Genomic DNA, 14329 nt, shown 5'->3' on the forward strand with positions numbered 1-14329 from the left:
CACTGCTGCAAAGATCATTCTCCTATCCCACCGCATCACCCCTCTGAGTCCCTCCAGGGCTCCCCCTTCTCTATTGCACCAACCACAAACTGCTTGGCGGGCCCCTCACCACCTTCCCCCCGCCCCCGGGTCTGTCCTCTCTTGTTCACTATCACCATGTGGTTTCCCACCTCCCATCGGCCTGTGACACCCAGCCTCACTTCTCACGTTTCCAAACATGCCCCTTTGTGCTTTTGCCCCTGCTCCCCATAAACGCCCACAAAGCCACCTCGTTATCCCTCCCCTGCCTGATCAGCTGCTGGGGAGCGGAGACCACGGCCTGCCATGCTGACCAACAGCCTCTGCACTACAGCCATACAAACCGTAACAGTGGGCTGCTGAGAGCCCCAGGCACCTGGCCCACCCCGGGGAGGATCGGGGCACACAGAGATCGCGGCAGCCTCTTGGAAGGATCAGCTGGTTTTACTATCCCACTAGCCCTGTACCAATAGGTCAGCCCCCGCCAGAGACAGCCCCTGGGTGCTGCTAGAAGCAGAGTGGGCAGCGTGGAGGATACCCGGGGATCCTGGCCTTTCTTCTGGGGGAGGGGAGGGCTGGAGCAAGTCCTAATTCCTTGCACACATCCCCTGCCACTGGGGTGTTACTAGTCCTGCCTCCCTTTGATCCAAGGGCTGTACCCCGCCGAACCCATTCCCCATGTCTGCTCAGGCACAGCATCTGCCGGCAGGGAAGGCACCATTTCTACCCCCTGCCGCTTCTCCATGTTTCCTCTTTGGGCCCAGCCAGGCCAGGGCTGGGCTCTGGAGTCTCCCTCCCTTTTGGAAACCCTGAGCAAAGTCTGTTCGGTTGTTTGAGTTTAGCCGGGAGAGGGGCCATGGCTCAGGCACACAGAACGCACCAAGAGAGGCGGGGGCTCTGCGGGAGCAAAGGGGCACTTCCAGCCATCGGCCCCCAGGACGGAAAAGCAAAGGAACGTTCAACGACGGTGAAAGGCAACGTTCTAAACCGGGAAGCGGAAATTGAAGACAATTAGCCTGTGGAATTCCCTGCCACAAGATGCCATGGCTGTCAAGAGCGTAGAAGGATTCAGAGAAAGGGCAGGACGTCCCTAAGGACAAGGAGCAGCCGAATACAGTGGGAGGACAAGAGGCATAAACGCTCCTGCTTCACCGCAAAAGCCAACCACCAAGTGCGAGCGGGAGGGAAGGGTGCTCGGAAAGTAATTCCCACATTGTCCACGAGAAAGAAAGGCCAGGATCCCCGGGTATCCTCCACGCTGCCCACTCTTTGTGTCCCGCCCCTTCCTCTGCTCCAGCTGGCCCCAGCCCCTGGAGGGGGGACGCTGGCGCTCACGGCTGAGGCTGGGGACAGGGAGGCGGGTTTTAAACCGCAGCCGGCCCCAGCGCACCGCTAGGCTGGGAGCCGGGGAAAGGCAGAGGGGCAAGGCCCCCCCGCCCACACACACACCTGGAGCCAGAGGGGTTTCCCAGCAAAGCGCAGTTCGAACTCTGAACCTGCTGCTCTCCCCGGCAGAGCTTACCTCTCCATCATGGGGGGGTGGGAGAGGGGGTGCTGCTGGGACCCAGGGGAGGGGAGATGGAAGATCCAGGGGGGCCACCTTCCCCCGCCGCCAGCATAGGCTGCTCCCTCGCGACCGGCCTAGCCGGGCAGAGCCCAAGCCAGGGTCAGACGGCCTACTCTGAGGGTCAGACGGGCGATGCCAGGTCACTGCTCTGGCCACCATAGGAGACACGGCCCCTTCCGCCTCTGACCTCTCGCTCCCACGCCCGGCCGCAGGTCTTGGAGGCTGCGGGCACAGGCCATGCCTGGAGGAAGGACACGGGACCCTGCGGGGAGCCCCGGGGCCAAGCCAGGAGCAGCCTGGCGTCTCCACTGAGCGAGGACACAACAAGCAGGTGTCGGGAAAGCCAAGCATGTGGCTCTGCCAGGGCAGACCCTGCAGCAGGCGGGGGAGGGAAGGGGCGGAGCGTCACGACGGGGTAGCCAATCCCAGCCCACACCAACGGCGCAGTTGACACCCAATCGGAAACGTTTATTGCAAGGTGTAAATATCCCTTTACAGAAATGGGGTTTGGCTGGGGAACGAACCACTGTCCAGCGGGGGCAAGAGGGGACTCAAAGGCAGCCCAGACCCAGCACGACCCGGTGACACCCGGACGAGGCCCCAGCACCAGAGCCGGATCTCGGATGCCAAGGTCAAAGGTGCCATGGACACACCCGGCTCACCCGGGATATTGCACTGGGGAAAGGAGCCCTGGATTTTGGGGGGTGGTGACGAGGTTCTCTCTAAAACTTCCATGTGTAAAGGCAGCGAATATTAAAAAAAGGGCTTAACCCTCCCCCCTCAATGAATAGAAACGGGGGGGAGAGATGCCACCGCCCCACTCAGCACCAGGCCCCGGCCAGCACCGCAGGGCCAGCGCCCCAGAACTGCAAGGCGAAACTGACCAGAATCAGCCTGTGAAACCCAGCGCTCCAGCTGCTCTCTCCCAGCCCAGGCCTAACGTCCCTTGGCAGACAGCAGCCTGGCATCTCAGAGGGTGCAACAGAGCAGGGGCCCAGACAGACCAACCAAAGGGCTGGTTCGCACAGTGTACGGAAATAGGGAACAAGCCCCAGAAACTCCCTCTACTGAGCAACAGAGCTGGGGCGCAGGGTTGGCAGAGCATCGGACACCAACGGCTTTGCAGGCTCGCCTCCAGGCGCTGGGGATCTCAGTGCCCAGAGCAGAGCACCCCCAGCACACTCAGGGCCCCATGCATCTCCCCAGCATCAGCCCTCCATGGCCCTGTGCGGGGGCAGGGCTCACCCCAGTGCATCCCCTTAATGGGAGGGAGCCCCCCAAAAACCCGACAGGAACAAACAGCGAATTGACACGTAAACCAGAGAGGTCCCAGGAGAACAGCCGTCCGGGGGCAGGGCTCCAGTCGGGGGCAGGGCAGCGCCTGGGGACAAAGACAGAGGTGAGACTGGCAGCTGCTGCCCCCTTCATCCCCACCACGCAGGGCCAGCCTCTGCTTCCATTCAGGGCAGGGGGCTCTTGGTGCCTTGAACCAGAGCTCAGCCAGAGCTCACCCGACTGCAACCCCTCAGTGGAAGGGGCTGAAAGGTTCCCCCTCCTCACCCCCCAAATGAGCTCTTCCATCGGGTCTCTGGGAGCAGCCCAACCCCTGCCGGAAGCCGCTTCCCGGGCCAGGAACATGGGGGCCTCACAAGGCCACCCACGCTGCACAGCTCCCCCAGCAGCTAGGTGCAGGGTCCCCCCCATCCCAGCCAGGCCCCCATCCCCTGTACCTCTCAGCTACTGTCTCCTTTGCTGCTTCTTGGCTGGCATGACGGGGGCGAGCTCTTCCTCCTCCTCACTCTCCTCTTCCTCAGACAGTGCCCTCCTGTGCACTGGGACACACAGACAGGCCCCTTCCTTGTCACGCTCTCTATGCGCTGGGCCTTTCCCACACCGGGGCACCCTCTCCCCTCCCCATTCTCCCGGCTCTGCTACCCCCGACCTTCTCGCTGCCCATAGCGGAGACGCACCCACGGGGGGGGAAGTGAGGGGCCAGGGCCAGCTGCCAATGACACCATGCAACCAGCCCAAGCCCCTGAGTGCTCAGTGGGCAGCCCAGGGGGCAGCTCTGGGGCACGGTTATGGGGCCAGCCGCTCAACTGACCCACGCGCCCAGCCAGGCGGAGCGGGAGCTGGTTGGGGCAGATAACAGCACTCGGGCATCAGACTCTCCTCTGCAGATGCAGCCCTACTCGGGCAGTGACCTCTCTGCAGGCAGCAGATTCCTCCCTCTCTCCGCCCCCCGGCCTCTCCCGAAGGAACCAGCCACCTGGACAGAGCCCCCAGTCGGCATTTCCTCCTGGGCCGCGTCCTCTTCCGCGCCCAGCACCCCCCCAGCTCCTTACTGATCTGGTGCCGCCCGGTGAGGTGCACGGGGCCGGAGCCGGATTTCAGGTGGAAGGTCACAGGTGGCTGGAGCTGGAAGTTGTCCAGGCTCAGCTGCGAAGAGACAGCGAGAAGCAGCGGAGTCAGCGGCAGGGCCTGAGCCTGGGGCTCCCCCACCGCAAGGAAGGGCTCTGGGCTGGCCCCGAACCACGTGGTGCTTCCTGCCCAGGCTCCCGCAGCGCCTGAGGGGGCAGCGCAGCCAGTCAGGGCGGGCACCCTGCAGCCACGGCATTAAGGGCGGGGTGAATTTCAGTGAGCGAGGAACCACGGTGCAGGGAAAGAACACTGAAGTCAGGCAAGTTCCCACAGGCACAGCCCTACCGGTGCCTCTCAATCCCAGCCGCCAGCCCCCTGCTAACCCAGCCCTGGGCTCCCCACTCCCCAGCTCGGTCCTGGGTCAAGCTCTCCTCTGATGCAGACAGGCAGCCCAGCCACCAGCTAAACCAGGGCTTGGGGCTGCAAAACCACCCTGCTGCCCCACTGGAGGGGAAGGGGATTCCCACCCGCTGCAGCAGCATTTGGGTTTATCTCCTCTGTGGGGTCATACACAAACAGCTGAGCAGGTCCGATTCTGTAAAGCAGAGGGCCACAGTGAGCACAACCAGGTATGCTGGGTAAAAGGCCAGAGAACACACCCAAGGCTTACACAAATCCCCACATCCCCAGCCCCGGCAGGGATCGCCCCACGGGGCCCTCTTACCACGGGCTGGCACGACAGCTTCAGATTGGCCACCGGCACAGCAATCTCCTGGTTCTGACGGTTACGCCCCACAACTTCCACCACGTTGCATTCGTCCTTTGCGCCGCCCGTAAGGCAGACCTGGAAGGGACCAGAGCGAGGGGTTAATGGGGTGGCCACCTCAGGGGGAGACGGGGCATCCAACCAGGCTCTGACTGCAAAGGACGGCTTGTGCCTGAATCAACTTATCACAACCTGCAAATCAGGGTCCAGCCCCAGGATCAGAGCAGTACATGGATGGTGCAAGCAGCCACCACGACAGTGGATAGGCTTGTCTCTGGGACACCGAACCCTGCTGCACCAGGGCACGAGCCAACCACTAACTGACTGCGTTAGCTAGGGACTTCCCTCAGCGGCAGTTATTCCCTCACAGTCCACTAAGGGCTTCGTGCACCTTCCCCTGAAGAAGCTGGTGCTGACATCTGTCGACAGAGAGGACGCTGGAGCAGAGACGCTGCCAGCCTGGCAATTCCTCGGTGACGTGACTTGCCCAAGGGCGGACAGGAACATACAGGCAGAGCTCAGAACAGAACCCAGGCGCTGAGCTTGCTCTAACCACGAGCACGTGCCCCATGGGGGTTGAAACATGCCCTAGGAACGAGGGGCGCAGATAAATCAAGCAGACTGCACTGTGTCATGTGATTGCTCCCCCCAGCTCCCTAGAGCAGAGGTGGGCAAACTACGGCCTGCAGGACCGTCCTGCCCAGCCCCTGAGCTCCCGGCCCGGGAGGCTCGCCCCCGGCCCCTCCCCTGCTGTCCCCTCTCCCCCACAGCATCAGCTCATCGCTGGCTGCCAGTCCTGCCACTCTGAGTGGCATGGTAAAGGTGCCGGGAGTGGAAGGGGGGGGTTGGATAAGGGTCAGGAACTCCAGCAGGGCAGTCAGGGAAAGGGGAACAGGGGAGGCTGGATAGGGCGTGGGAGTCCCGGAGGGCCTGTCAGGGAGCGGGGATGTGGATAGGGGGCGGGACAGTTGGGGGGGTTGGGGCAGTGGGCCCTGGGAGGGGGTGGTCAGGGGACAAGGAGCAGGGGGGTTGGATGGGTTGGCGGTTCTGGGGGGGGAGGGCAGTCAGGGGACAGGGAACGGGGGGGTTGGATAGGGGGTGGGGTACTGGGGGGCGGTTAGGGGACAAGGAGCTGGGAGGGTTGGATGGGTCAGGGGTTCTGAGGGGGACAGTCGGGGCGGGAAGTGGCAGATAGGGGGCAGGGGCCAGGCTGTTTGGGGGGGCACAGCCTTCCCTACCTGGCCCTCCATACAGTTTCGCACCCTGCTGTGGCCCTCAGACCAAAAAGTTTGCCCACCCCTGCCCTAGAGTGACATGGTTTCCCCGCTTGCACCGCTCTCTCCGGACCGCCGGCGCTCTGCAGGATCCGGTGTAAGGGGAAGAAGATGCCGTGAGCTGCCCGTGGCGGCCCGCTCTGGCTGAGCGGCAGCCCTCCTCTGCTGTACAAGAGGCAGGGCCTGAACGTGAGCTGCGTTCGTCCCACGTCCTGCCTCCACCAGAAGCCGCGGCTGCATGCTGCCGAGCCCGAGCGGGACCCGGGCCGGGGAGAGGGAAGGACAGCACCGAAGCCAGCCAGAGAAGGTAAGCGACATGAGCCCTGTCCTCAGAGCCAGGGTTCCCTCTTACCATAGACAGGGCCAGGATGTGCTCAGAGTCGTCATCTTCATCCACCTTAAAGGTGTAGGATCTGGTGCTGCCCGTCAACTCGCAGCCTGGGGAATCCACGTGAGGAGTCAATAAAACCGAAGGAGCTGGGTACTTCCCCCTAAAGATCCATGGGGAGACACTAGGGCCGCGCTGAATCCCCAGCTCTGGCCGCCCTATGTTCCCTCCTGCGGCTCTAGCTGGAGGCTGGCTGTGAGTCACCCCAGAGCCAGCTGCATTCCAGTGGTCCGAGAAGGAGCCCCAGCCCGTCCGCACAGCCGGGAAGGGTGGCACTGGGCCTCCTTCAGGCGACGAGAGCTGCCACAATGCACTGCACCCAGTGCTCTGCGTGGCTCTGGGCCAGCAGCACCCCAGTGCCGGGCTCCTGCTCCAAATAGCTCCCAGCAGGTTCGCCATGTGGGGCACCTCCAGAGCCCCTCCCCAGCGCTTGGCTGCGATGAGATAACGGGCCAGCGGGCTGCGGGGAGCCCCCCAGCTATCGGGGAGGGAGCGAACAGCCATCGCGGGGCCGGGAGCAGCTGGAGAAAGGCACCACCCGGTACCTGAGCTCTCATAGCTAAGGGCAAGCGTACCGGCAGGGCAGCCTGGCCCCCCAGTTCCTCCATCTCAGCTGGATCCCTCCCCTGCCCCGTGGGGCCCATCACAGCGTGTCCCCAGCCAGGCCTCCCTCTATACCCCAGCCTCCACGAACCCCCAGTCCTCCCTGCCCCCAGACACTCCCCCCTTCCCCACCCTGACCTGCTGCCTTCCCTGCCCCACCCTAAATACACCACCCCCACCTAAATTGCCTGTAAGCTGTGGAGCCTATTTACGCAGTGCAGACGCCCAGGGAACCCACCGGGGGACCTGCCAAGGCCAGAGGAGGGGGCATCCTGCCCCCGGCCCCCAGCTTGCCACAGCGTGGCCCGGCCCCACAGGCAGCCCTCCCCCAGCTCGGACCCCCACACCTCTGCCCCTCATCCCTGGCCCCACCCCAGAGCCTGCACCTCCAGCTGGAGCCCTCACACCCCAACCCTCTGCCCCTGCCCTCAGCCCCCTCCCACACTGCGAACCCCTCAGCCCCACCCCCACCACATGGATTTTGTTAGGTGCAGTGAGGTGCCCCACCTCATCTCCTTATTAGCGCACATCAAATTAATCCCACACATGGGTGGGAAAAGTTTGAGGGAAAACTGCCCCTACTCCTCCCCGCCCCCCAACTCCGATTCCCTGCCTCGCCCCAAACACACAGAGACCCAGAGCTTCTCCCCCCACACGTGGGCTCCCAGCCTCAGGCCAACTCCCCACGTGTGCGCTCCCCGCCCCCCTCCTAGCGGCCCCTGCCCCCCGCGTGTGCGCTCCCCGCCCCCCTCCTAGCGGCCCCTGCCCCCCGCGTGTGCGCTCCCCGCCCCCCTCCTAGCGGCCCCTGCCCCCCGCGTGTGCGCTCCCCGCCCCCCTCCTAGCGGCCCCTGCCCCCCGCGTGTGCGCTCCCCGCCCCCCTCCTAGCGGCCCCAGCCCCCCGCGTGTGCGCTCCCCGCCCCCCTCCTAGCGGCCCCAGCCCCCCGCGTGTGCGCTCCCCAGCCCCCCTCCTAGCGGCCCCAGCCCCCCGCGTGTGCGCTCCCCGCCCCCCTCCTAGCGGCCCCAGCCCCCCGCGTGTGCGCTCCCCGCCCCCCTCCTAGCGGCCCCTGCCCCCCGCGTGTGCGCTCCCCGCCCCCCTCCTAGCGGCCCCTGCCCCCCGCGTGTGCGCTCCCCAGCCCCCCTCCTAGCGGCCCCAGCCCCCCGCGTGTGCGCTCCCCGCCCCCCTCCTAGCGGCTCCTGCCCCCCGCGTGTGCGCTCCCCGCCCCCCTCCTAGCGGCCCCTGCCCCCCGCGTGTGCGCTCCCCGCCCCCCTCCTAGCGGCCCCTGCCCCCCGCGTGTGCGCTCCCCGCCCCCCTCCTAGCGGCCCCTGCCCCCCGCGTGTGCGCTCCCCGCCCCCCTCCTAGCGACCCCTGCCCCCCGCGTGTGCGCTCCCCGCCCCCCTCCTAGCGGCCCCAGCCCCCCGCGTGTGCGCTCCCCAGCCTCGGTTCCCCACGTGTGCGCTCCCCGCCCCCCTCCTAGCGACCCCAGCCCCCCGCGTGTGCGCTCCCCGCCCCCCTCCTAGCGGCCCCTGCCCCCCGCGTGTGCGCTCCCCGCCTCACTCCTAGCGGCCCCAGCCCCCCCCCCGCGTGTGCGCTCCCCGCCCCCCTCCTAGCGGCCCCTGCCCCCCACGTGTGCGCTCCCCGCCCCTCTCCTAGCGGCCCCAGCCCCCCACGTGTGCGCTCCCCGCCCCCCTCCTAGCGGCCCCAGCCCCCCACGTGTGTGCTCCCCGCCTCACTCCTAGCGGCCCCCGCGTGTGCGCTCCCCAGCCCCCCTCCTAGCGGCCCCTGCCCCCCGCGTGTGCGCTCCCCAGCCCCCCTCGTGTGCGCTCCCCAGCCCCCCTCCTAGCGGCCCCAGCCCCCCGCGTGTCCGCTCCCCAGCCTCGGCTCCCCACGTGTGCGCTCCCCGCCCCCCTCCTAGCGGCCCCTGCCCCCCACGTGTGCGCTCCCCGCCCCCCTCCTAGCGGCCCCTGCCCCCCACGTGTGCGCTCCCCGCCCCCCTCCTAGCGGCCCCTGCCCCCCACGTGTGCGCTCCCCAGCCCCCCTCCTAGCGGCCCCAGCCCCCCGCGTGTGCGCTCCCCGCCCCCCTCCTAGCGGCCCCTGCCCCCCGCGTGTGCGCTCCCCAGCCCGGCCCGGCTCACCGAAGACGAAGTTGCCGAGACAGAGCCCGGCCCCGGCCGCCCGGCTCTCCGGCTCCAGGAAGGCGGCCATGGCTGCAGCGGAAGGCCGGGCTGGGGAAGGGACGGATGCGGAAGGCGGGGCGGGGCGGATCGGCCCTGCCCAGAGCCCGGGGAGCCGCCCGCTTCCTCCCTGTGCCCTGGCCCGCCCCTGGCCGAGCCGGGGAGGCCCCCGGTGCCGCCTCCTCCGGGGAGGCGCCTGCCCGCCCCCAGCACAAAGCAGCCAGGGAGCCGTTCTCCGGGGGACCCCGAGCCAGCCAGGCAGCCGGGGGGTCTCAGCCCTCGCCGCGCCGGCAGCCACCCACAGCTGCAGCGGGGGGCAAAACAGGTGCGAGGCAGCAGCAGCGCCAGGTCCCAGCGAGCCCAGCTCGCTGAGCCGGGCTCGGCAGGGACCTGGGCTGTTTCCTCCCCGTTTTGCTCTGGCCCAGGGAAGGCGGCTGGGTTTACCGCCCGGCCACGGAACAAGACACTTATGCTAAACATCGGTCACAGGCCCCAGACCTCATGAGGGAGGCATTTTAGCTTTCGCCCAAAGCCCTTTCGCCCCATCTTCACAAACGTCCAACACGTTCAGCCTTTGGGCTGAAAGTTTCCCGCTTTGGCTCCGGCCCAGCAGGAATGTATGTGTAGCTGTTCATGGGGGACAGGCCAGATCCAACACCCAGATTGTCCAGCACATCCCACCTTACACAGCTCCGGGCCAGGTGCCTGGAGGGTCTGAGAGCCCCTCAGGAGCAAATTTGCCCCCCAACGTCTCAACATTAGACCTCATCCTGACCTCTACTAGTTAAAGATTGGCTTAAAATGCCTACAGATTTTCATAGGGGAAGAGTGCGTTCTGTTTGATAAGACACATTCAAATGTGATTGATAGCTACAAACATAAATATCAAAATAGATGTTGCCATTCTCCATATAAATGCCCCCTTTGAATGTGCTCTGTGCCTCAGAGTCCCCACCTTAAAGACTTAGGTGGTGGAATCTCCTTCCTTTGAAGTTTTTAAGGTCAGGCTTGACAAAGCCCTGGCTGGGATGATTTAGTCGGGGTTGGTCCTGCTTTGGGCAGGGGGCTGGACTAGATGACCTCCTGAGGCTCCTTCCAACAGGGATATTCGATGATTCTGTGAATTATTCAGAGTTTGAAATTTGGCCTGGACGGAGTCTCTTTTCCTTGGGTAGGGGATCAAAGTTCAAAAGGAAGTTCCGAGGGATTGAAAAGTCACTTTTTGAGCACGGCTGGTACAGACGCAGGAGACAGATTAGGAGAGGGAACTCACAGAACACACACATGCAGCTAAATGCAAACAAAGGAAAACAGGCTTGGCCTCAGAACAAGGGGAAAGGTCAGGAGGGAAAAGTGTGCTTCGTGCAGGTTTAAATGGTTTTCAGTCCTTGGTGCATGGTGCGTGCAGTGGTGTTTCCGTGCAGTATGCTGTTCAACCGCTCCATGACACAGCGTGGTGCACAGTTCTAGGCAAGGGGTTGTCCCTGGTAAACAAAGCAGAGACTCAAGCTGTGGGGAAGCGTGTCACTATTTTCTTGAATAAACTCTTATTTAAGATGGACAGAGTCCATAGATCATGACACTGAAAACAGTAATAATATCTAGCTCTTACATAGTGCTTTTCATCTGTAGATCTCAAAGCACTTTGAAGGTAAGCATCATTATTCCCATTTTACAGGTGGGGAAATTGAGGCACCAGATGGTTAAGTGACTTGCCCACGATCACCCCAGTGGCCAAGCCAAGAATAGAAGCTGCGTCTCCCAAGTGTCAGTCCAAAACCTCTGTCTACCAGGCCATATTGTTTTCCCTTGCTTCCCTGTAGAGCTCGCACCAAGCTCCTGCCACAGCTCCCCATCACCTCTCTCTCTCTGTACAGAGTTAAAGAAACACTATAAAACCTTCTATTTATTCTGTATACTGGCTGAGCACGTCCCGTTTCAATTGCAGGTCTACTCGACAGCGTAGCTTAGGACACACGATTAATATAAAAGGAGTACTTGTGGCACCTCAGAGACTAACCAATTTATTTGAGCATAAGCTTTTGTGAGCTACAGCTCACTTCGGGGATCGGTCCTGTTTTGAGCAGGGGGTTGGACTGGATGACCTCCTGAGGTCCCTTCCAACCCTGATATTTTATGATTCTATGGCTGCTACTCTGAAACCTACGATTAATATAGTTGTACTAACAGTATGCATGAGGCACAGAAGTATCCAGGCAGCGGCTTGCTCTGGTCAGATTCTGCATTGGGGAACTGCCTTCCTAAGATTCATTTGGATAATGTTGTCAGTACTTCCTACACTAAACCTTTCACCAGGAAGGACACAATTGAGTTGGTCTAAAAAACAGTCCTATGTACTAATCCTGGTTCTGCCACAGATTCCATGAGCAGCCTCAGATGGACCATAACATTGGTCCATGCCTAAGTTTCTCCAGGTGTAAAGCAGAGGTATAACTCACCTATTACACCAGAGTGGTGGTGAAGCTTTTCGTTTTACAAACCTGCAGCTGAGAAGCTCTATATAAGAACGTAGGACTTGCCAGACTGGAACAGACCCAAGCTCCATCTAGCCCAGTAACCAGTTTTCAATAGGGGGCAATACCTGATATTTCAGAGAAAGGGACAGAAACCCCACAGTAGCAGATGTAAGTTAATCTGGCCCAGAATCCCATTAAAGTCTCATCTGAATGCCTGAAAGCGTGAGGTTTTCTATCCCTGCCAAAACTTCCCCCTCCTGTTAGCATTGACTGTTATAACGCTGGATATTCTTGTTATCCATATAAGCATCCCACTTCAAAGCTAAATTCTTGGCCTCAGCAACGTCCAGTGGCCTTGAGTTCCAAAGTCTAAATACACATCATGTCAAAAGTATTTCCTTTTGGCAGTTGAGTTTGCCACCTTTCAATTTCCCGGAACATCCCCCAGGGTATTATTACTGATGCTGTTAAAACAGCTGCTGTGTTCTGCCACAGAAGTGGCTGGAAGGCTGGACCTCAGTGGTAAATACAGTAATTACTGTATATACAGAGCCTGATCCTGGCAAAACCTGCATGCAGGACTCTAGCAGAAGTTTCCAGGAATAGGGTGGGGTTGGGTGGGAGGAGTGGGTGAAGGTTTCTATATTCAGGTCAACAGTTTGTAGCTAGTAAAGGTGCTAGCCAGTAGCAAAGCCTGTAAAGGACTTTAAGACCCATCCAGGCAGCGCTCTAGGAATCCAGGATGATGAGTATTACTCACCTGGCTCAGCTCCATAGGATGCAGGAGTCTTAACTTTACCGCCAGAGTGGATCTGCAGCCAGTTGCCACCCTAGCGCTGATCACAGGCCTTGGTTGCCTGTGGAGAGCTAGATCCATGTAAGAATGCACCCCAGGAACGTAACGGCTTTGCTGCTAGCTGGTGATTTAAAAACCAAACAGCCACACAGCGCAGTTCACCTCCTCGCTCGTGCCTTGGGGCACCCTGCCGGCTTCACAAAGGAAAAAGGTTCTTTCTAGGTGGACTCACTTGATTTAGCAGCTGTGTTGGGGCAGGAGGGGGTATCTGGTGAAACATCATATTTATAGTATTTTATTTCCTCTCAATAAAACCCAAAGAGTTATTACCCCGCTGGGACCCTAATGAGTTTTCCTGGTAACTGGCCTCTTCTGTCCGAGGTTGAAGGAGAAGAGACGGGGGAGCGGTGAGGGGAAGGAGGAAACCTCAGACTGCTGGGAATGGTGAGTGAGGGGAGTAGCCAAACAGCCACCCACAAGATGGAAGACTTTGCTGGGTCAGTCTCTTCCTGCCCTCGGTGTATGGCCAGAGCTAGAGCTTCTGGAGACTCGTATCTTTAGCTACTCCGGAGATCAATCCAGACAATGACGGCACCACGGTTTCTGCGTTGTCCTGGCTCTGTACGCCATGCTGTCCAGGCCCCAGCAGCCGCCAAACCCATCTGCCTGCTGTCTCCATCTCAGCCTAGCGGGATTGCTGTTTCACCCGTCACCGTGGTAGATGAGCAGTGTAGCATGCAGACGTCTGTCAGGATGCACAGTATCAAGGACGATACTGCACTCCAGCCACCGTCCCCTAATGCCAGGTCTTTGACCCCGTGAGAAAGGAACCTGCAGGGGCAAGGCAGACCAAGGGAAGAACCAGCCAAGGCAGATGGATGATCAGAAAGCTGAGGGGTGGGAGGGGTCTCTGTTGGTTAAGGGAAGGTAGCAGGCACTGCACCTCCATCCATGTCAGTGAAGTGAAGGGAGCTGCTGGACTTGGCTCCTCTCTGTTCCTTTAGTAAATAGGACTGGCACCTTTAGGGAGAAGGGTGGCCTTGAGTCTAAAGACAAGGGACTGGGGAATCTGGGTTCTCCTTCTGGCTCTGTCACTTCATCGCTCTCTGAGCTAGGACAAAAGGCCGGGCCTCAGTTTCCCCACCTGTAAAACACCCTGGTCTCTCACACAGGAGCGTTATGGGGCTAACGTCACCATAGCAGGGAGAGCATGTTGCGAGCCCTGGATGGCTGGAACTGTGGCAATGCAAAGTAGTGTTCTTACTGATCACAGCAGTGCCCATAGGTAAGGGGGCCCAGCAAGACTGAGGCAGATGAGAAGACACTACCTGGTTCTTCTGGAGGCGCTGCCTGGGATAGGGTGAATCCGTGCAGCAGCAATGAGCTCACACCACATTCCCGCTGGAGGAGAAAGCCGCCGTTTGTGCCATTCCAGCTGGAGTCCATTCAACGAAGACATAACTAAGAGGGATGAGGAGCCAAGCCCAGCCACAGAAAGAGGCCGTAGTTCACTGGCTGATGGTTATACCAAGGGGGTTTATGATACTTGCAAACTCATTGGACTTCCAGTAGCTGCTTCCCTCTGCCATCTGGCTAATCTGGAGGGGTCATGCACAGGTGCTCTGTGGCCACGCACCCCAGTGCACTGGGGATGAAAACGCCAAGTTTTGCTTTATGATCCCTTAAAGGGACACTGTCAAGCTGTTCGGCAGCCACAAATTTTGACCTTCCCCAGCTGGGTTTTGGATTGTGGTGAGTTTACATGGTGCTTCCCCACTGCAACTCGTCTCCCTCGCCCCCATGACCCTGTCTGCTGTATATGTGGGACCTGCCAGAGCATGGGAAGTTTTTATAAGGATCCTGAGAACAGGAATCAGCACAGAACAGCACACAGGGTAGAGAGACCC

General features: G+C 61.2%; 1 protein-coding gene across 1 annotated transcript; it reads right to left on the minus strand.

The window, feature by feature from the left end:
- Window positions 1–2032: 2032 nt before the first annotated feature.
- Window positions 2033–9253, minus strand: NPM3 (nucleophosmin/nucleoplasmin 3). Its single transcript, XM_077823329.1, has 6 exons — window positions 9111–9253; window positions 6339–6424; window positions 4671–4790; window positions 3931–4024; window positions 3316–3417; window positions 2033–2966 (listed from the first exon to the last, which is right to left on the minus strand). The coding sequence occupies exons 1-5, from the start codon at window positions 9178–9180 to the stop codon at window positions 3323–3325; spliced, it is 465 nt and encodes a 154-aa protein (XP_077679455.1). The 5' UTR covers window positions 9181–9253; the 3' UTR covers window positions 2033–2966; window positions 3316–3322.
- Window positions 9254–14329: the final 5076 nt, after the last annotated feature.

Source organism: Eretmochelys imbricata, chromosome 7, assembly GCF_965152235.1.
Source record: "Eretmochelys imbricata isolate rEreImb1 chromosome 7, rEreImb1.hap1, whole genome shotgun sequence".
Classification (NCBI taxonomy): Eukaryota; Metazoa; Chordata; order Testudines; family Cheloniidae; genus Eretmochelys; species Eretmochelys imbricata.